The sequence below is a fragment of the Gossypium hirsutum genome, chromosome A10, assembly GCF_007990345.1.
Source record: "Gossypium hirsutum isolate 1008001.06 chromosome A10, Gossypium_hirsutum_v2.1, whole genome shotgun sequence".
NCBI classification, from domain to species: Eukaryota; Viridiplantae; Streptophyta; class Magnoliopsida; order Malvales; family Malvaceae; genus Gossypium; species Gossypium hirsutum.
Window position 1 is genome coordinate 78,486,812 of NC_053433.1, and position 22,916 is coordinate 78,509,727.

Genomic DNA, 22,916 nt, shown 5'->3' on the forward strand with positions numbered 1-22,916 from the left:
AATGACTAAATCAACCTTTGAGTAAACCATTCAACATCAATTAAAAAAATTAATAGTTGAATAGGTTTAAAAAAATTTTAATTAATTTTATGAATTTTAATTGTTTATTTAATTATTATTGTTGAAGCAACTATTGAAGTTATAAAAATAAGAATCAATGATCAGATGAGCTTCATCATTGTTTCATTTTTCAAAACATCAATAAAATTAAGTGGAAGAGATGTAATAACTAGCACTCAATCCCTAAATCCTGAGGCCAACACAGAAGCTTTATCCATTTCGGTACTGATAATAACTATTAACAATTCAAGATATTCTTCTTCCGATAAAAGTATCATAAAAGCCATGTATTAAAAGTCAAATTATATTATCTTTATTCAAAAAATTAACTAATCAATCCTATACATTAGATTAAAGAATAAATTAATCTTTTTTATTAAAAATTTTATTTATTTGTACTATTAAAAACTGATGTATTTGATAGAATAACTAAACAATAACATATAACGTGTCATGAGTATCTCCTGCCAGCATACAAAGGTTAATTTTTAACAATAAAAATGGATAAACTTTTAACAAAAAAATCGATTTACCATTTTTTTATCTAATATACAAGATTAATTTTTCTATTTTTTAAATAAAAAGAATAAAATACAATCTAGCTTTGATATAGAATCCCTCGTGATAATTTTACCTCTTCTTCCGAAGTTGAGAGAATATATCACACATTGTGTGAACCAAAGGCGCTCTCACAAGATTATCATCACACAAACCGGAACCACTTATCCGAATATCATATTTTTCATATTCAAATCTTCCAAATGTTTCTTATTAGTCTGACACTTCACCACTAAAATGTCTCTGCTTCTTTAGGATAAAATTTTGTCAACGCTATCCAAATAATACAGCTGTGTAACTTTTCTACTTCAGCTTTCAAGATACAAACAATAAAAAATCAAAATCGAAAGAGGATATACTATAAGGGTAGGTATATGGGTCAAACCAGAAAAAAGGTACCAATCTTCTTGTCTAATTTTGTAATGAAGTTTCCAACACATTCATTGTCCACTTTTCTGATGAAACATCTGACATCCATATGACAACCATTGTCAAAGACTCCGTCTAATAGAGATTAAGAGAAAGAACTCTTTTCTAGCATGATCAGAATGAAATAAAGAATTTCAGATCTTCACCCACAGTTACTGCGTACTTCACATCAACTCACACCAAAAATATTCAACAAATCTGAAATTTTGATTGTGCAAATTACCTATTTGTTTGTGGGAGGGAAGGATTATGACCCGCACAAATATACAAACAAAGCGGTTTATAAAGAATCAACGGGGAATAAATTTAACTACAACATTGGCATTAGCAGCAAGGAATAGTTTTTATGTATGTATCAATTTTCAAAAACTAACGATCTGCTTTGAAATTTGCAGAAAGAGAAGAAAAACTGAAGGCACCAAACAATTTGAAATGATAGCTTGCTCACCTTATTATTGTCTGAGAGAAACTGTTCTGCAAAGATTGAAGTGACCTGCAGGAAAAATTGACATCACGGATAAGAGGATGCTATATTATGAAATTTCCACGACTAAGTTCGAAGTAGAAATTGACCCTTTCCTTAACTAAGTTTGTTTTCAATACGTTGGCTTAGATTCTTCATTTTTTCTTCTTGAAATGCCCGGGTCCGACACTCATGTCTAAGTAACACTTGCTCAAACATAAATACAAGGAAATGACCTTCCAAGGACTCCTAATACATGAAAAAACTTAAAAATTTTGAATATTCTTATATTTGACAGTTATACAAGTATGAATAACATAGTTTTTCATGATAATGCTACTAACAAAGGTTTGGACAATTACAGCTTCATTAATCGGAACAACATAGATTTTTATGACTGATACTATGTAAGATTTGGACAATGATGGCTTCATTTGACTGCTGTCGACAATCAAGTTAGATGAATACTCAAAAAGAGAAAAAGAAAGTATTAATTTGATTCAATATGAGTTAGTTTCAGATGCTTGCTTATTTTACGAGTCAAATGAAGTGTGAGAAATTTAAAAGCAATATATTTTAAGTAATCACTACTAATTAAGATATGTTTTGTATAAATTTAATGGAACAAATCCATTGTCAAAAACGTATTAATCTATGATAATCTGTGTATATAAAATTAAAAAAAGCAACAAAAATAGGATGCATTTTTACTAGATATAAATATCATTTTCTCGACTCCAGGTGGCCAATCAAACCTGGTTGACAAACATCTTGTGCAAACAAGCCTCCTTTCCTTCCCTCTATACAGTTATGCAAGGAAGAAATATATACCCGATGCATATATTATTTCACTTGAACCAACATTTTCTTACTTAGATATGACCTCAGTCAAAGCTTCCTATACGCTCAAATTAAATTATTACAACATAATACTAAGCAAAATTTTCTTCAGCATCCATCATGGTCTAGAAGAGAAAAGGAGAAGGCACTTAACACTTACTATAGACAATACTTGGCTTTGCAATATGAATTCATAAGGAAAACAGAAACCAATGTTTTGAATTTGGCCCGCGCAAACTTCGCAAATCACTAAAGAAAAAAAGAATAAATTGAATATGTTTAGACAAAATGTGAAGAATAGCTAAAACACAGAGCATATTCAAATCAAGAAACTTCTAATTTATCACAGCATATTCTACAATAGCAGCCAAAAAGAGTACTAGAAACTCTCCAAGTGCCTCAGGCACAAGTTCCACTACTAACAGAGAGGATACAAAACTATCTCCGTCACAGCAGAAAATATATAAATGAATTCTAACAAAGCTAATTCTTAAAAATCCATGTTCTCAAGGGTAACTTTAAACCTAACTGCCTATCCATACCAGGAAATTAATTAATCACTTGTTTTAGTCAAAAGCAAGGAAATCAACTAATTGCCTCTTTCCTAATAGGTAAAAACATCTTCACCTAAAGCAAGTCTAAGATTAATAAATTCTGCATGCAATGATGAGGGGGCACAGTACAGCCCAGCAAAGGTAATATTGCCTTAAATTGAAAAAAGAAAAAGAAAAAGAAAAGTTCAAAATTAGTTTTATGCACAATCCTACATTTCAAATTTAGTATTATCTTTAAAAAAGATGCAATCAAGCATGATTTAATCAAATAACTATCATCATAAATTCACTCCATATACATATGCCAAGTGCCAACTATTATCACTAACATATAGAACATGCTCTGTATCAAAAACGGTGGATCTAGACCCTCATGCTTTGTTCCGGTGTATGAGGAAAAAGCTGTCAAAGTCAAACCCCGATAGGAGAACAAAGTTGGTGGAAGTTGAACACCTTGAACGGGAAAGGGATAGGTTATCGTAGGAAATATTATGGTTTTTTTACATAGGTGCTAAAAACACTCCATCTCTCTCCCACGCACCAGACAGAATGAACAGCAAACTAGTTGCATGAACCCAACCACGAATACTACAGCCTTTTTTTATCATAATCTTCTTGTTATATTCAGACTAACTTTTGATTTCCTTGTATGTTAAAACATGAAATCAAGAGAACAGAAAGAACAAACCTCTTTCTCATATATAAACCTGTGATTTTATTTAAAAGGGGTGGGCAAATGCTGAAATTAATTGAACAAATGAAAGCATAAAAAGAACCTTGGAAACCAGCCGCATGGATCTTCGAGGAAGAACCTTCCTACTAAGATGCTTTGCGCTTCTTAAAACCTTGGAATCAAGCATGCTACAATTATTTTGATCACCACTTACATATGCTCCCTTTTTCCCGAGTCCATTAGAATCAACATTATCAAGCATTCCACAATTTTCAAATAACTCATTGTGTGAGCATCTGGAAAGGGCAATCATACACTCAAATCAACACATAAAATAAATATTTTATAGCATATAATTAAATTAAGAAGGATAATTACTCCAAACTCTCTCCCCAATTAATAATTTTGCTCCTATCCTGCAAGCAGTTTCATACAGTAATTTTAGTTGTTTCATTGAGTATACAGAGACCAAACAGACATGTACTTAGATTTCCAAGCCCAACTCTAATCCTAACCCATAAAAAGAAACAAAAATAAATAAATTGATTTTACAAAACCAAATTGTTCAGATTAGGAGGAAGATAAGATTTTTTTCTACTCATACGATGAACCCACTAGATAAATATTCATAAAGAATGGCCAAATAACTTGAAAACAACACCTTAAACAATATCTCAAAATAATAACTTGCTAGTAAATTTTTACATGTAACAAGATGGCAAACAGAATAAGAAGAGTACAAGAACAGGAGGGGAAGGAGTAGAAAACTAGAGGTGAACTATTACCTGTTCTTCAACTAATATGGGCAACTGATTCCTATATGTCTCTTGATCAAGCCCAGTAGAGCCTACTAGTCCGCCTGGATCTGCATAAATATTATGCTTTGGATCAACTAAATTCACAAATTGACCATTTCCACGAGGTGGATGTAATTTGTTTTTCTGGTGAACAACATCTTTCGGCATTGGCATTGGCATCTGCAATGAACCATCCGACAGGCATCCAGGCCCAATTTCCCCAGAACTCACAAGATTAGAACCTTTATGCAAGGCAGAATTATCACATATTTCGTTTTCAAGATTAGAATTCTGATGCTTCACTGTGAGAAGATTTAGTGGACCATCTGATATATTTAACAGGCCATCACTAGCTAACATCTCCTGAGGAGAATTAATATTTGAATCAAGAGTTATCAAACACCCATCTTTGGCAGAGGATACACCAGAATAATTTACTTCATCTTGAAAATCAGGAAGAGCTTTAAATGAGGACAATCCTTGATGTCCTTCTAAAAGCTGTGATACTTCTACGGCTTCAGCACGTGATGTCATTACAGTGGAATCCAAAGGCCCATCATCATCCCCATCAAGATGATCAAGCTGCAATGCATCATTTTCTTTTATGATCAAACTTGGGGGTAATCCAGAGTGTATATTGCTATCCTTTATTTTCTCAGCATCTACATTCAACTGAAAAGAATCTTTCACTGGTTTACTACTTTCCCCAAAGCACCCAAGCTCCTTATGAAAACTCTGAGACTTGCTATGGGACATTTCCTGGCATATGGAAACCTCACCCTTCAATTTCTCAACCCATTCAGATGGGTTTGAATTTAAATCAACATAAAGGTTAATCCCCTCTTCTGAACTGACATGAAACTGAAAAGAAGGAGAAAGAGTAGGAGTATTTATGGAGGAACAGAACGCAGCCTCATTAGAACATGCACCAACATTTGTGTCTTTGTGTTCAGTTTGAGGCATATCATTCATCCTTCCATCCCTCGTGAGAGTCAAACAATTTCTGTTGAAGAATGTTGTTGGGAACTCGTTATTCCTAGAACCATTGTCATTATACTGAGTAACAAACTGAGGCTGTGGTGTTTGCTGGAAAAAAGTAGAACCAACACCATAGCCATCCTGCATTGATTGCCCCAGATAATTAGAAACAAGTTTTCAGCCCCATAAAGCAAACAATTAAGCATTTAAGGTTAAAGCATCCACATCTCTCTGCCAGATAAATTTTGCTTAAAAATATGTTAACTTTTCAGAGTCTATAGACTAAAAGACAGAAGTGTCATCTGGTAAAATCGTACTGCACTAGTGTATCTTCATTTTGGTGGAGGCGCTGGCTGTGTGTGTGTGTTGGTGAGGGTGATCATCTCATGTTTGGTTAGATGAAAAGTCTATATCTTTCATCAGGAACAACCCCGTTAGCCTAACACATGCAACAGCGGAGAAGAACCAGTCAGGAAGACGGAGTGAGGAGTTTTATGGATTTATTTGACTGCATCAGAAGTCAAATAGTATCCACACCTAAAACATAGACATCCAAGAATAGAAACGAACCTTATGATAAAACTTATCCCCTGCACAACAACCGAATGCATTACATTTAACAGATTGAGGATAATTGCCTCCATTAAAACTGTCTGCTGGACAAGAGATGAGTCCGTAAAAATCTGCAGCAGCCGAATGTTATTCTTACTAAGACTCATCAATTGTAGTAAGGAAATCATAGTACAGAAAACTAAGATAAAACTGATTAGCCACAACAACCTGTGTATACCTTTATCAGCATTCCTGAAAGGGGGTTTCAGGGCCAACGGAATTCCAGACTCTTGAATTTCATCTGATCTTTCCGTTGTAGTCATTGAACCCAATCTCTGGGTCTGCATATTTTCAAAGATATTTTATGATGAGATAAACAAAATACTCAAAAGCTATGAAAATTTTGGGAACTTGTTTTCAACAAATGAAAAAACCCATGTGAAGAATAAAGAATATTAGATAATGTTTTGTATTTGATAGGCCAGCAAACTTTACATCCAGATGCAGTTTATCAAATGGAACAGACTGAAGTCCATGAAACTCACTATGATAAGTGGCGCAGCTTATCTTGGCATGAAAACATTAAGTATGAGAACTGTGATTGAGATGACAGATGATAAGAGATGTTTATTAACAAAGACGAGTTAATGCAAAACATGCCAAAAACTTCTGTAACAAACAAAAAGAAGAAAAGATATGGCCACGAATAAATAGTGCCTTATATGAAGATTATGAATAAAAACAACTTTTATTAAGAAAAATGGAATGAACATAGACCTTTTTTTCTGACTCTCACAGGATATAGTAATTGGTTAGGACATTTTCCCAAAACTACATTTCATATCAATAAATACCCCCCAAAATAAACTCTAAGGTACTCGTGGTAGACATAAAAAAGCAATACTGCCAGTGATGCCATTTTCAACAAATTCTTGATGCGCAATTTTCATCACGGTGGACAATAAAAAGTCCATCAATTCCCAAAGATGAGTATCTTCCCTTGAAAATTTGGCATATTATTTTGTCCCCATAACTTCCATTTTTCCTAATCATATTTCTACTTTCCATATTTTTGGAAACACCTACTACTTATCTTGAATGTTGTATCCATTTATATAACTGCACGCCATACAGCATCAGATGAAAAATTAGTTCAAAAAATACCTTCTGCAACCAATGCTGGCTAGAATCTCCCTGTTCCCTGCTAGCTAGCATCGTATTTATATTAATTGAGCTTTTAAAAGAAAATAACAAAATTAAGCATGTCAATCTTACAATTTTTCGTCATTACTAAAATATATACACAAAAAAAATGAGCGCCAGAATTAACACTTATGGCATTTAAAATGCTTTCTTTGGATATCTCCATTCCGAATTATTATAAACTCTTTTTACATTTTTTTCTGTTATTTTTCTTGTTCTTTGTTCCGATCTTTTTTTCTACTTAGAAACTCAAAGATTACTTTTTCCCCAAACTCTCATATGAAGAAAGTTCTAAAACTAAATCTAATCAAGTATTCCTATAAACAACATGTGCCAACATACAATTATCAGCTCAAATACAACATAACAAATGAAACATAAATATAACATAATGGAACTACTACACGAAGTAATCTAAGCTAACATATTGGCAAAAGTGAGTATGATATGCTTAGATTCTTAACTCTTAGTTGCCAAGGAAAAGGACAGCTCAATAAATTACCTCTAGATAGGAGGCCACTGATTTCCCCATATCCGAGCTCGACCTATTAGCAGGTAAACCATATTTTTTACATAAACTTTGAAGCTCTTTCCTTGAAAGGCTATGGTAGAAACCTTTATCTCTTTTATTGGCCATGCGTTGTCGACCAGTTAAATCTATAAAGAACAGCAGCAGATAAATTAATTTTGAGTCATTCAATGCACTTAACAAATGAAAGTTTGTGCTATAGTAGTTGCGAAAATCTAAAATTCAAACATCAGTAGTATCAAATAGAAAGTATATATCGAGTAAGAATATAAAACAAATCATGACCAAGCTATTTTAACCTCAAATTCAGTATCTCCTAACCTTAAAACTACTTCACCTTAAGAACCACACAAGCCAAAGAGAAAAAATTTAGAAAACGTGTTACGTTTGTTCACCAACCTTATCTGATAGCTAAGAAACAGTAGGGAAAAAAACAGCTGAAGCGTAGAGCTTCAACTAACAAAGTTGAAATTTGAACATATATATATATATATTCCAAATGACGAAGAGTGAATTTTTTATAACTGTTTTCCTACATTTTCGGAGAAAGAAAATTGAAGAAAAAATGGTGAAAATTCCTTATCTGTTGTTGACATTTGTTTAGGAGATGAGAGAGAGAGGAAAAGGAAGGCGAATATTCACCTGCTCCTGGTTCTTTTTTTCCCGGAAAATAGCCTAGAAAGTGGTGGAAAATGAAGGGAAAATACCAAGCTTTACTTTAAGAGAAAAGAGGAGAGAGAGAGGGCTTTAGTCAGCAACGTGGTTTGAAAAATCAAAAAATGGGATCTCGTTTCGCTCTTTGCAGTGATTTGAAAATGGCAGTCCCCCAAAATCTTGTGATTTCGGTTTATATATTCACTTCTTTTATAAACATTAATCTGTATATAATTTATCTTATTTCTTATAATATTTTCATTTTTAATACGAGTAAATTTGCCCAACCAAATTACTAATTTCTAATCTACATTTACTTTTTAAATAATATATTTTAATTATTATTCTTGCATTTAATATATATATTATTCCAACCTAAGCAAAATATTTTTTTTGAGTAATTATAAAAAAAAGATAAAACTTTAATAGCAATCTGATTAGCACAATTCGAATTAAAATTATATTGGCGCAAAGAATACTCAAACCATAATGTTAATATATTTAATGTTTTTAATAAAAAAAATTATATTATAAAATGAAACAACTGGCGTGAACTATTCAGGTAGTAATTTTCGGACTAAAAACTTCAATGTTTAAAAAAAAATCTAAAAATATCAAAAAAAAAAGTGATATATTTGGAGATCGAATTAAGCCTTTGGGAAAGATGAGTATACTTAATTAAAATTTCTCCCTCAATCAGTAATAAATTGTTTGCTTTTCTTGAAGCAAGTTAATAGGGAAGAAAAATAAAACAAAAAGTTATATTCCGAATATAGAATAAGAAATCAAGTAGCTTCAAAGTACATATGGGATACTATGATATAAAAATACACTCCATCAAATTCATTATCAAGGTGATAGGGAACCACAGAAGGGAAAGAAAATTATGGTTTAAGGACAATCTTCTTGTTGATGATGATGATGATGATAATTTAAAATTTATACTATGGGAGATACTATTGATTTTGACAATATTTAAATATAAAACACAAATTAAGTAATCTTTTTGAATAAATTAATTTCATAAAAGGAAAATTGGTTTTTGAAGTAATAATGTAACATAAATGCTAATAATTCATATTACGTTATAGCCATTCAAATTCAAAATGTAAGTAATAAATATAATCAAGATTATTTAGCATTAAATAGGGTAATTAAAGGAAATTATTATTCTTTATTATTTTTAACCTATAGATTTCCTTACCTGCTGAACTCTCCTAAAAACCAGAATCTCCAGCTTTGCTCTCTCTCACAAACCAGGTAAGCAATATTTACATTTCATTATCAGTTCTTTTTCAAAACTAGGGTTAGCACCATACCTTTATTTTGCATAATATCTCAGACTCATGTTCTAATCCGGCACAAATGTTGAATAGGAGTAACTTAATTAACATGTCAGGTTTTGCTATACTTTCTAACATTTACAACAACTGTTGTGACATTCTTTTTTGTTTTTGGTTACTAAAATCCGACATTTGATGCAGATTTTTGAACAATGTCTGAACCGGACACAGACTTTTCATTGAAGGAAACTTCACCAAACATTGGTGGAGGAAGAGTCTCCGGCAGTGAAAAGCTTACGTCATCATTCGACCTTGTGGAACAGCTACATTTTTTGTATGTAAAAATGGTGAGGGCCAAAGGTTTACTACCTTCACCATGTAATCCATTTGTTGAAGTAAAGGTTGGTAATTACGAAGGCACAACCAAGTCCTTGGAGAATAACCCTGATCCTGAGTGGAACCAAGTGTTCGCCTTCTCCAAAGATCGAATCCAGGCCGTCACGGTTGAGATAACTGTGAGGAACAAAGAGAGTTCGACCAATGACAAAGTCGTAGGCAAACTCCGTTTCGATATACCGGACATTCCTAGCCGTGTTCCCCCGGATAGTCCGCTCGCGCCGCAGTGGTATAGCTTGGAGGATGAAAATGGAAGCAAAGGTGAAAGAGGGGAATTGATGTTGGCTATCTGGATGGGGACTCAAGCCGATGAAGTGTTTCCCGATGCATGGCATTCGGATGCAGCTTCCGTTAACGGCGAAAGCATTGCGAATACTCGATCCAAAGTGTACATTTCCCCTAGACTTTGGTATCTTAGAATCAATATAATTCAAGCACAAGACTTGGTGCCTATGAACAACAAAAGGATCCCTCAAGTTTATGTGAAAGCTATGCTTGGGAATATGGCTTTGAGGAGTCGGTTTTCGCCCGATAAGAGCCTAAACCCGACGTGGAATGAGGATTTGATGTTCGTCGCAGCGGAACCTTTTGATGATCCGTTGATGTTGAGTGTGGTGGATAAGTTAAGTGATAACAAGGAGGAAGTACTCGGGAGTTGCTCGATTCATTTATCGAAAGTCGAGAAGAGGCTAATGCCGATACCTATCGAGGCAAACTGGTACAATCTCGAGCAATCCGTTCAGGACAATCGAAACAATAAGGAAGTAAGGTTTGCCAGCAGGCTACATTTGAGGGTCTGTTTAGATGGAGGCTATCATGTTCTTGATGAGTCCATTTATTACAGTAGTGATTTCAGGGCAACATCCAAATTCTTATGGCCTCCTGCCATTGGTGTCTTGGAGCTCGGGATCTTGAACGCATCTGGCTTGCTTCCAATGAAGTCGAAAAATGGACGTGGAACGACCGATGCTTATTGTGTTGCAAAATACGGGCCTAAATGGGTTAGAACGAGGACGATTGTCAACAGTTTTGCTCCGAAATGGAACGAGCAATATACCTGGGATGTCTATGATCCTTATACGGTTATCACCATCGGAGTTTTCGATAACTGTCACTTGCAAGGAGGAAGTAACGCTGTAGATTCGCAGGACCGGAGAATCGGGAAGGTAAGGATCCGACTGTCTACGCTTAATGCCGATCGGATTTACACACTTTCTTATCCACTTATAGTGTTGGAACCTAATGGAGTGAAGAAAACGGGGGAAATTCAATTGTCAGTGAGATTTACATGCTCATCTACATGGAATCTATTACAATCTTATACGCAACCTTTGTTCCCCCAAATGCATTACCTTCTTCCGTTATCCGTTTATCAAATCGAGAGTTTACGGCACCAAGCTACACATACTCTATCCTCTAGATTGCGTCGTGCCGAGCCACCGTTACAGAGCGAAGTTGTGGAGTATATGCTGGATGTTGGCTCCAATGTGTGGAGTTTAAGAAGGGGAGAGCTAATCTTGAAAGACTCTTGGCAGCATTTAATCTACTTGTTGAAGCATGGAAATGGTTCGATCAGATACGGAAATGGAAGAATCCGATCTCGACAATGGCGGTTCACTTTCTATATTCGATGTTAATACTTTTCCCCGATATGATATTACCCTTAGTTTTTCTCATTTGTGTTGTACATGGAGCTTCCCAGTACAGGAAAAGGCCAAGACATCCTCCACACATGGATACTAAGTTGTCACTCGTCGAGTCCGTGCAGTCCGATGATTTCGATGAGGAGTTCGACACATTCCCAACTTCAAAAAACGTGAAAGTTCTTAAAAAGAGGTATGATCGGCTGAGAAGCATTGCGGGGAGGATGATGACGATAATCGGAGACTTGGCAACTCAAGCTGAGAGGCTTAATTCTATGCTAAGCTGGAGAGATCCCAGAGCTACTTCATTGTTTATGGCATTTTGTTTAATAGCTTGCATAGCATTCTATTTGGTTCCTTGGCGCTTTTTTGCACTCGGATTCGGGTTTTTCGGGATGAGACATCCTCGGTTTCGAATCAGCATTCCTTCAATGCCCCAAAACTTCTTCAAAAGATTGCCTGCAAGAACAGATAGTATGATATGAGCCGGAGGACAAGGGACCTGATCGATGTTGGAAGAAAGTAATGCAAATTCTTTACATTAATTACTGTCAAACTTTGGTCTCTCTGTGTGTTTTGGACTTAAATATCTTCCATATAAAATGAATGTATGCTGTTGATCAGCTCAAACTCGCAGTATGCATGGAATTAACCAAGATTAGGGGAACTTGGGTGAAAAAGGGTCTTGCTGGTATGTAATTATGTGCTAGACATCGATTATTTTCTATTTTTTATTTTTATTTTATGTTTTTCTATGTACTTCGAAATGTATATCCTGAACAGACGGAACCAAATATATACATATATATCTATTCTGAACGGGTTTCGGAATTCATTGGAGCGGACCATATTCTCAAGTCACGTTTTATAAAGATTAATTTTGAAATCATCCAACGTAATGGGCGTTTGGTCTAGTGGTATGATTCTCGCTTAGGGTGCGAGAGGTCCCGAGTTCAATTTTCGGAATGCCCCTTTTTTCATGTAAATAGTCTAATTCTAGTTTTGGTCCCTTTACTCTACAAAAGTTATGCAATTTAGTTTTTATATTCTAATTTTGCACAATTTGATCTCCAACTTTTTAAGTGTTATTAGTTAGATTAAATTGTTAACACAATTAATTGTTCTTGTTAAAATTTTGACTTTCATTTGAGCTTGAATGCTTAAGGATAATTATTTAAAAAAAGTCAAACAAACAATTTAGCTCAATAAATTTATGCTTTAAGGAATTTTTTTTAAATTAGTACTTTAATGAAAATAGTTAATAGTGTTAATAATTTGGCCTAATTAAAGATACTATAAAAGTAAGAAAATCAAATTGAGCCAAAATAGAGAGTCTAAATCACATATTTTTGCATAATAAAAGAACCAAAACTAGAATAAAACCATCAATTTTCCCAAGAGAAGAAAGGAAAAAGACGGGGTGACCTCGGCCCATGGATCAAACTAATATTTTCACATTGCCACTTGTAAGTGTCAAGGCGGGAAACGAAGCATATTTTAATAAACAAGAGTAAACTACAATACTCGTTATCCAATTATTAATAATTTTTTTTAGTCACTTAATTATAAAATGTTATAAAATAGTCATTCAACTATTAGTATTTTTTTTGTCACCCAACTTCAAAAAGTTACAAAATAATCATCCAACTATTTAATTTTATTTTTTTAGTCTTCTACCAACAGTGACAACTTTTAAAATTGGCATAATAGTAACTTTAACTCTTAACATTCATACATTATATTAATTTAGTCTCGATTCTAAAAAAATCTAACCCTCAATATTTACATATTGTATAATTTGATCCTTTTTACAATTTTACTTTTTCTTTAATAAAAATCAACAAGGTTTAAATCTTGATAATTGATACGTTAAAAAGAATCACTACTCCTTTATATTGTTTGCATACAATCATCTTAATACTTAAGGGATCTGAAAATTGAATATTAAGATACATCATTTCTTATTTTTTAATAAATTGAGTTCAAGTTAATTCAACTTTTTTTTTAATTTTCATTTAACATTCAAATCTCAAATTAACCTAATATTTTTAAGAAATAAACCAACTTAATCCAACATTAAAACAAAAATGGTGGAATAATGGTGGAATCAATTATTAAAGGGGAGGAAGTGTGGTGCATTATAGAAATCATGTGATTGACAAAAATACAATAAAATGGTTAACCAAAGTTATTGAATGAATGGTATATCCCAACAACTTTTATGACCAAACCAAACATGTCAAATGTTTATATCCTACTCTCACCTATATCACATTAAAAATACAAACCATCATGTATCACATCATGTTAGAGGTGTTTGTAAGTCGGGTTAGGTCCAATTAAAATTTTAGGTCCATTTGCAAGATCGGGCTAAAAAATTGGCCTAAAATTTCGCTCAAGCCCAACTCAAATAAAAATGCTAAAACCCGAGCTTAGTCTAGTCTGCTCGTATTATTTTTTTATATAATTTTTAAATATATATATATACAATACATCAAAAATACTAAAAGCATTAAAATAAATGTTTCCCAACAAATTGAAAATAAATTAAAAAAATATGTATACTTAAGTAACACTAAATAGGTGTAACTTAATGAGCAAATGCCTCTAAAATGTAATAAAATTAACAATAAAATAAGAGTTATACAATAACAACACAATAGTAAAATGGTAATAAAATAGTAAAAAAACAAGAAATTTGCAACAAAACAGTAAAAAAAACAACAGTTTCTTTTTTTTACATATTTGGGCTGGGCTCGAGCCAAAAAAGTCTTACTTGAGGCCCGAGCCGTTTTCTAAATGGACCTTATTTTTTTACCCAAACTCATTTTTTTGAGTCTATATTTTAAACCAAACCCTCTCGTTTTTCAAACCGGGCCACTGCAGGTCTACACCATGTCCTTCACATCTTCAATTACTTAGGAACTTACAATTGATGTTATTCCAATTTTTATCTTTCTAAAATTATGTTCCATTTTTAAAATTGAGAATATGATGCGACCCTTCAAAAAAAAGTTAAAACACAACTTTTAAGTTTAAAAGAAAATCTCATAAATCTATTTACTAAGCACATTTTATGTAAAAGGTGTTTATATCCTTGTAATTATTCACTTTACTCATTTCTCTATTTTAATTATAAAATAATAAAAAATTAACTAATTCTATAAAATTAAATGTTGTTATAATAAACGTCGAAAATGGCGATAGAACCGTCGCAAAGCAATAAAAAAAGAAAAAAAAAGCACAAATTTTATGTGAAAACCTAAATAAATCATAGGTAGAGAAGGTAAAATTCACTAATGTTGAAAAATGAATGATACAACAAGAGTTTTGATTACATCTATTTAAAGGTTGAAAAACTCTGTTCTAGTCAAAATCAAATAGAAGAAGAATAGTTCTATACGGATTCAACTTGTGTTGTACGACCCTTGACCTTTCGCCCCTATAGATCCCCTTATTTTGCCAATATATTTATTTCTTCAACAAGTGACAGGATTCGGGTTACACAATCTCTAACAAATGTATTTGACTTCTTTCATATTTATTTTATATTTATATTTAATTTAGTTATACATATTAACATTAAAATGAATTCATTAAATTACTTTTTTATGTAAAATTAATTAGTTACCCAATTAAAAAATAAATTAATTAGAATAAAAATTTTAAAAAAATGAATTCATCTCATAACTAATTTATATAATTAAAATTTAAATGAATAACCTGTACTTGCATAAAAGGAGAAAATAAAAACAAAATATAATTATAATTGATACTAATAATTTTTTTAAAAAAAATTAAACCTTCATTTAATGCAACTTTAGCTCAGTGATAAGGTTACAGCCCTAGGATCTTTAAGATCATAGGTTTAAGTCTTACTCTGTGTAAGTCGTACGTGGGTCTTCATTTCATATTCATTTTGGTTTATTTTTCACCATATATGAGTTTTGTATAGATTTATTCTAGTTAGATCAAGATATATTCTAATTGTCAGTCCTATCGTATTTTATAATGATTAATTTTGATTAAAGTTATTCGGATGTATTCTTTGTAATTGCAATTATGAGTACTTGTAACTCCTAAAAAAATTACATATATTAACTGAAAATTTCATTATTTCTAACATATAATTGTATACAATATAATGCAAATTATAATTTGATTTAATAATAATTAAAATATTTTTAGAATATTATTATTTTTAATTGAAAATTATTGAATATAAAGAATGAAGATAATAATTAAGTATTAAAGGGTAAAGTTGAGGTTTTATTTAAAAGTTGTTTAACAAATAAACTTTGAAGGGATTGATGTATTTTTCATCAAACCGTAGGTGGTTTAAGATCATAATTCAAACCCAAACATTTAGTAATTCTATTCACTAATTTTGATATGAATAAATGTCGTACAAGTACAATTATAGTACGTTTGGTTTGCTGTAATTGAATAGAGCTGTAATAGAATAGAGCTGTAATAAGTAATTCAACTGTTTGGCTGAATGAAATGGAATAAAACTGTAATAGTATTCTTGTGTTTGGTTGAATGGAATGATGTTGTAATAGCATAAGAAAAAAAACTAAAATAACTAGAATACCCTTAACAGAATTTTTTTTTATAAGATAGATGATTATTGTTATTGTTATTAAATTTTAATAAGATTATTATTGAAAATAATTTAATAAAAAAATAAATAGTTTAACCATATTTTAACATAATTATTATTAAATATAATTTAATAACATTCTTAATATAATTATTATTATATGAATTAAAAAATCAAAATATATAATATGATAAAAATATATATAATCTACTTTATTATTTTTAAACTGCAATACATATTTAATGTTAAAATATCATTACTGAAACAATTAATTTAATTATTCTACAATAAAAAATAATTAAATATTGGAAGTAATAAATAACTCATTGATAAATAAATAATAAATAACTTGAGAATTATATTTCACATCCAAGCATAATATTCATATATTAACAAAAAGTTACATGATTTCATTAGTTTATATATCATAATCCATATGTTTTAAAATTTTACAACATCAAAAAGTTACATCATTGTAATGACATTCTATCATGTCATTATACCATCCAAATATTACAAACACAAAAAGTTACCAAAATATCAACACAACCATGATTTTTAATAGTCAGCAAGAAATCTTCTAACCCATTCCAATCGCACAGCAGAAGGTAAACTAAAGAAAATGAGCATTTGCGTTGGATGATCTAGAATTTTGCAAGGTTATATATCCCCCTTGTCAAGTCGAATTACACTTCTTTTCTATGTTGAATCGCACTTTCACTATGATTTTAATTATTCCCTTTGCTCGATAAGGAAAGAACTATAATTGTAGATTAATTCACACTTAATTAGTATTATAGATATTATAATATTTGAATTATCAAAATAAGTAAATATATTTCAATTATATTCAACAAGTTGAACAATGATTGGCTTATATTTAATAAATTAAAATTAAAAACGTAAAGTCACTATATTCAAAATTAATCTACTGCACACTTTCTATTAAAATGTCGAATCACTTTACAAGTTGGCAACTACCCTACAATCTATATACAACAGTGCTCTGCAGATGATGAGGATCAAATACTCATTTCATCTGTGATTGCGGATATAGAACATAGAGACTGTAATTCCCACAATAATTTGCACATAATCATGTTAAGCATCTCATGTTCTTACATATGATTTACACATTCCTTTCTGCTTGGAATAAAGCTTTCCCTCAAAACGCATTTCCTCCAATAACCTAACCAAGCATGATTCTTTACTGTCTCATGACTGCAGTTCTATTGTGTTTCAGACAATAACTATTCATGGAAACCAACCATACAATACAAATACAAACATTAGAATAACACTTTTGGTATATGAGATATGAAGAGCATATAAATGTTGGTTTTGTCAGTGAGACAAAAGGTCAGTCAGACAGAAGTTTACTACATACAGTCGTTTGCAATGCACGTTATTTATTTATTTATTTATTTATATTTCCTTCTATTGTGAGAAAATCCATTTATTTTTGTGCAGGTTTTACCAAGTCTATTTCACCCGTTTACTGAGATGAACTTAACTTCTCCATCAATGTCCCCACAGTAGAATAGGAACCTATTAAAACAACTTTTTACAGCAAAACCTGAAAGACAGGAGACTATTCTTTTCTTAGCAACAAACTTCTAGTAAGGGAATAAAGCCAGCACTAAACCAGGCACTAGGTTTGCTAACAAATAAATATACTTTCCTGCAATTTTTAGCTATTTGTCATAAGCTAAGTAACCTGGACACTGTCCTAAAATATTCTTTTTTTTTGTTTTTATTGCCAGAACTATCCAAAAAAAAATTCCAATATATACATCGTTCATGTATCCGTATCCTACAAACACTCACACACATAAAAATTCAGAAGCAAGAAATTAAAAATGTAGTGGTGTGCGTAACCTACAGGCCTCAACCATGTCTTGTTTTTGTGATTAGGGCTTTAAACACCACCAAATTTGGATTTAAGGAGCTGGTTACCATCACAAAAGTGTATCAAATAAACTGCATTGTGCATATTATATAGCCAACCCCTATATGCCATATTAAAATCATTCCTAAATTGACAATCAATACATTGGGTACTCAATCAAATTTGCCATTTAAATCTGATGATCGTATAAGAATTACATGAGGCTGCAGAATTGAAGATGTCTCACCTCACAATCTGATATACTTCCATAGAAAATGACATCCCCCAACAAGCAAAATTGTATAAATTTGTTGAGGCAGGTCTTTATATTAAAATGAACCAGAAAGAGTAGAGGAATATGTTCATCTAATAGGTGCAGTTAAAGCTTAGCTTAAATAGCTTTTGAAACCTTCGAAATTCAGACTTTTTTTAGGCATATTCTTAGAAGTTGGTTACCTATAATCTTTATCCTAATCCTAACATTAGTTTCGGATTATCCCTAAGAAAACAAAGAATACCTAAGGCATCTTACAGCTCTTATTCACATTATCCCTAAGAAAACAAAGAATACCCTTTTTTCTTGTTGTTAAACTGAGCAAAAAGTTTTCACTTTTTTATATTTTACATATTAGAAATTAGAACCCCATAAATGGATAAACAACTTCTCATCAACAGAGTAGAAATAAATAAATTAATCAAAGCCCAGAATCCTCAGCTATTACTAATTCATTCCTCCTTTCTAAGGAAATAGTTAAACTCAAATAAATAGAGATGATTATGAAGAGCGATTCAATTGATGAAATCTACTTGGAGTTGAAGATAACACGAAACTATCAGAAGAAACTAACACATTTACACAGACAAAAACAACAAAATTAAGAATCTGAGGAACAAAGAAATCAAAAATACAATCTTTAAAGCACCTAAAACCAAACAATGAAATTGAAATAATACCTGCCCTCTACTAGCAATGGGGCGAAGCTTGCAACCTTCTTCCAAGGGATCTGAAATTCTGCCGCAATGCTTTCCTGTCAAACAAATAACAAGCTTTGACTAGTCATGAATTGGAAATACAAAAAAATATCTATATAACAAAACTAACGAAGACATGCTACATGCTTAAGTTCTAGAACTCATGGGAGAAGAATCTATATAATCGAATCCAACTCTATCCCAAGACTATTAACTTTCAATTAATCTACCAAAAATCAACTGCCAAAGCGTATTGGATCAATGCTATCAATTAAACCTAACAAAGAAGCAAGACAACAAAATCTCAAATGGATAACAATCAAATTATTGAAGTAATCCAAAAATTGTATCAAAATCCAAAACTTATTTTTCTTGACAAAAATAATAAAACCAGATTGAATTCAATGAATATAACAATCCGATTAAAAAAAGAAAAAAAATGAGATCGGTATGTGTAATAAAAATACTAAACAACAAAAACTTACCAGTATAAAAAAGAATCCAAAACGAAAAACTTGAAAATGAAGATAATGAATGCTCAATGCTCAGCGAATAGTAAAAATTACCCAGAAGATAATTTGGATGAAAAATGCGTTTAAAGAGAAAAAAACTATGAGAATTCTTAAAGTTGAAGTATGGAATTTAATAAAAAAAAGTGGGAAAAATATGCAAGAAATTGTTGGGAAGTTTGCTAGAGGTAAAGGAAGAGCAGTATGAAAAAAATGAAGATGAAGGAATGCAATATATTATAATAGATGACAGATGAAGGTCAAATAAAAACCCTAGCCGCCTTACACAAAAATCCTAATTCAGGAACAAAAGAAAAGAGAATTCGACATGCTACAGCCCAAAATAAAACTAAACAAAGGTCTCAACTTTGAAATGCAGGCAAGAAATCTGGAGCAGTTATGAGGAAGGAGAAATAGAATCATAGCTTGAAGTAAAAAAAGAAAACGTACCTTTAAGGAGATGAAGATGAAGGGCGGATAGATGAATGCTTGATTTGGGGAAAAAGGTTGGAAGGAATCTGGAGCAGATTTTTGGGGAGAAGAAAACAGGCTATTTTGGACCTAAAATCTGAAAATGTATTCGGCGTGTGTGTTGAATAGCAATTCAGAGCCTTCAGTGTTGAATACCTATTACAGGACGTAAGGGAATATGGCTGTAATAGCTAAGCTGCAGAATCACCTAAACGGTGAACCAAACGTATGAATCACTGTAGCGCGCGGAATAAGGCAGGAATGGAATAGCAATTCCATCCAACCAAACATGATGTTAGTATATTGGGTTGTGTGGTATGTTGGGAATAAGGAAATTCATGAGAATGTGTGTCGATGAATTGTTTACCTTCACCGCTACTACATGAGAGACACAGAGATCAAGGCTTCAGAGACATAGGTAACATTGGATAGGGTTGTATGGGTTCCACTACTTAATTCTAACATTGCCTAGGCGGCTGTAAACACAATTCCTGCTTAGGTATCCTCAAGGTTTATTCTGTTGGAAAAATGGGCTTTTTTACTAAAATAAATTAAAAAAAATCATTAATCAAAATAGGTTGTCAGCCCGATTATATACGAAAATGGGGTGTTTTCTTTCATTCGTGCCTATCTGACAGGCTCGATTCATTATTTTATATTAATTTTTTTTATTTTTTAAATAAAATATATATTTTTTATTTTTGGGTCAGTATGACCGTGTATAAAATACGAATACAGGTTGCGCCTACCTGAGAGGCGCGACTATCGAACCTTTCTCTGAGGCGCAAATGGTTGTGCCTATCCCAGAGGCGCAAATGGTTGTGCCTATCCAGAGGCGCAAATGGTGGGGCCCACACGTGCTTACCTTTTTCCCCTATATATACCCCCGAAAATCAAATGAACACATACACAAATTTTAGCATAGCAAGTTGAACGGAAATAAGAAGATAGGGAGAAGAAAAAAATAAATGAGAAGAAAACAATGAGGAGGATAAGGTATTTTAGTTTTTTTTTTGTAAATAGAATGTAAAGTTTTGTTAGTAATTTATTATTTGAAAGCTATTTTGTTAGGTTATTAATTTTGTTAGCTTATGAATGAAAATTTTTGCATTAAAAATTTTATGTATTTTTTTTTGTTATTCGAAACTGTTTTGAAAATTTTGAAAACTTTTTAACAGATCTAGGATGGAGAATCAATTTTTCGTATGTGTTTTTTTCGATGGAGAAATTTTGACAACAACCGTCGGATGTATATTTGAATGTCACAAACAAGTAGCAATGAGATTTAATAAAAATATCTCGTTTGATGATATGAAGGAAAAAATTAGTGAAAAATTTTATAGACATTGTGGGAGAAGGATGTCGAAACTTTTCTACAAGTTTCCAGTTTCAACGGATATTATAAAATTCACCGAAATGGAACTCGTAGACGATGAAGACGTGAAGACAATGGTCGCTCTTTATTGTGGGACTCGAAGCAACCAAAATGCACCGATTCAGTTATTTCCTGAGTTAGCTAGTATAGAGGCAACTGAAGATCCTACTTTATTAGGTGAAGAAGATGGAGCTCAAGAGCCGTGTATGGTGGTTCCGATATCGTACGTTGATAGTCAATCAACTATACATGGGATCGACATTGATCTTAATGCTGCACTCGAGACTGATGTGGTTGGTAATGATGTATACCATAGTAGTGATCCTTCTGATCACGAAGTCGATAGTGAGAGTGATCCCGACGTAGACGAGGTCCCGGATGATATTGACGATGAAGCCGTGAATGATGATGGAAACGTTAACACGTCTTTAGTCGGGAACCAGATTCGTCGTATTGTGATACATAATAATCCTGGTGTACACCTGTCTCGAATAGATCCCGATGCGGCGCACGCAGTTGAGTTTTCGGAGTACCCTGAAATACTATCTGCTTACTGGATGGCTGTATATTCTGATCCTGATGAGTTGTTCGTGGGCCAGAGATTCAAAAGTAAGGAAGAATGCGTTTTTGCCATTAAGCTGTATAGCATGAATATATCAGTAGACTATAAAGTTGTAACGTCTAAATCGACATTATATATTGGAGAGTGTTAGAGGTCGGCGAAACGCTGCAATTAGCGGATACGAGCTGCATTTATCCAGAAGTCGTAGATGTAGGAGATACGAAAATTTGTTGGGCCTCACACATGCACTTTAACACGTATGACAGAAGATCATTGAAAACTTGATTCCAAAACTATCTGTACGTGTATCATGCCAATGGTGAAATACATGCCTACCATTAAAGTTTCGGTACTGATTGCCGAAATGCAGACACGATTCCAATATCGAGTATCATACCAAAAGGCATGGATAGCTAAACAAATGACAATGGAACAATTGTACGGAAATTTCGATGCATCGTACAATGAGTTATAGGGATGGATAGCTGCTATAAGGGAGTACGTATCGGGGACTGTCATTAAGTTACAGGCACGACCTTATTACGGGCCGGATGACCAATTACAATCGAGAAAAAAAATTTTTCATCGAATGTTCTGGACGTTTGATCCATGTGTGCGCTCATTTCCCCACTGCAAGCCGTTTGTGCAAGTAGATGGGACCTGACATATGGAAAATATACACAGATCCTACTTATTGCGGTTGCTTAATACGGTAATAGGAACGTGCTCTCAATAGCATTTGCCATCTTCGATAAGAAGAACATGGAATCGTGGGAATTCTTCCTTACCAACCTACGGAGGTATATTATTAGCAACGATAATATTTGCATCATCTCCGATAGAGGGAAATGATTAATTGCCGTCATTAGGCGTTCCGGTGTGCCATGGAGATCCATTTACTGCATCTGGCACATCACGGCTAAC

At 32.6% G+C, this 22,916-nt stretch overlaps 1 protein-coding gene, 1 non-coding gene and 1 pseudogene across 9 annotated transcripts; 2 read left to right on the forward strand and 1 right to left on the reverse strand.

Moving 5' to 3' along the window:
• Nucleotides 1-843: 843 nt before the first annotated feature.
• On the reverse strand, nt 844-8,464 carry LOC107896935 (uncharacterized). 8 transcript variants are annotated; one of them, XR_005903539.1, is made up of 10 exons: nt 8,279-8,458; nt 7,610-7,764; nt 6,143-6,245; nt 5,923-6,035; nt 4,363-5,493; nt 3,956-3,993; nt 3,681-3,873; nt 2,511-2,599; nt 1,496-1,540; nt 1,236-1,270 (listed from the first exon to the last, which is right to left on the reverse strand). XR_005903539.1 is itself a non-coding variant. In XM_016822249.2 (9 exons), the coding sequence occupies exons 2-9, from the start codon at nt 7,742-7,744 to the stop codon at nt 1,059-1,061; spliced, it is 1,785 nt and encodes a 594-aa protein (XP_016677738.1). In that variant the 5' UTR covers nt 7,745-7,764; nt 8,279-8,458; the 3' UTR covers nt 844-1,058. The 8 variants fall into 8 exon arrangements, 5 of the variants coding, with proteins under 5 accessions (XP_016677738.1, XP_040935168.1, XP_016677736.1 ...); XM_016822249.2 differs by lacking the exons at nt 1,236-1,270; nt 2,511-2,599 and adding an exon at nt 844-1,085; XM_041079234.1 differs by lacking the exon at nt 2,511-2,599 and having other exon boundaries at nt 844-1,270.
• Nucleotides 8,465-9,704: 1,240 nt separating this feature from the next.
• Nucleotides 9,705-12,423, forward strand: LOC107896934 (FT-interacting protein 3-like; annotated as a pseudogene).
• An 89-nt stretch (nt 12,424-12,512) lies between these two features.
• Nucleotides 12,513-12,584, forward strand: TRNAP-AGG (transfer RNA proline (anticodon AGG)). The gene has a single exon. It is a non-coding gene; the product is annotated as a tRNA-Pro (tRNA).
• The last annotated feature ends 10,332 nt before the right edge of the window (nt 12,585-22,916 follow it).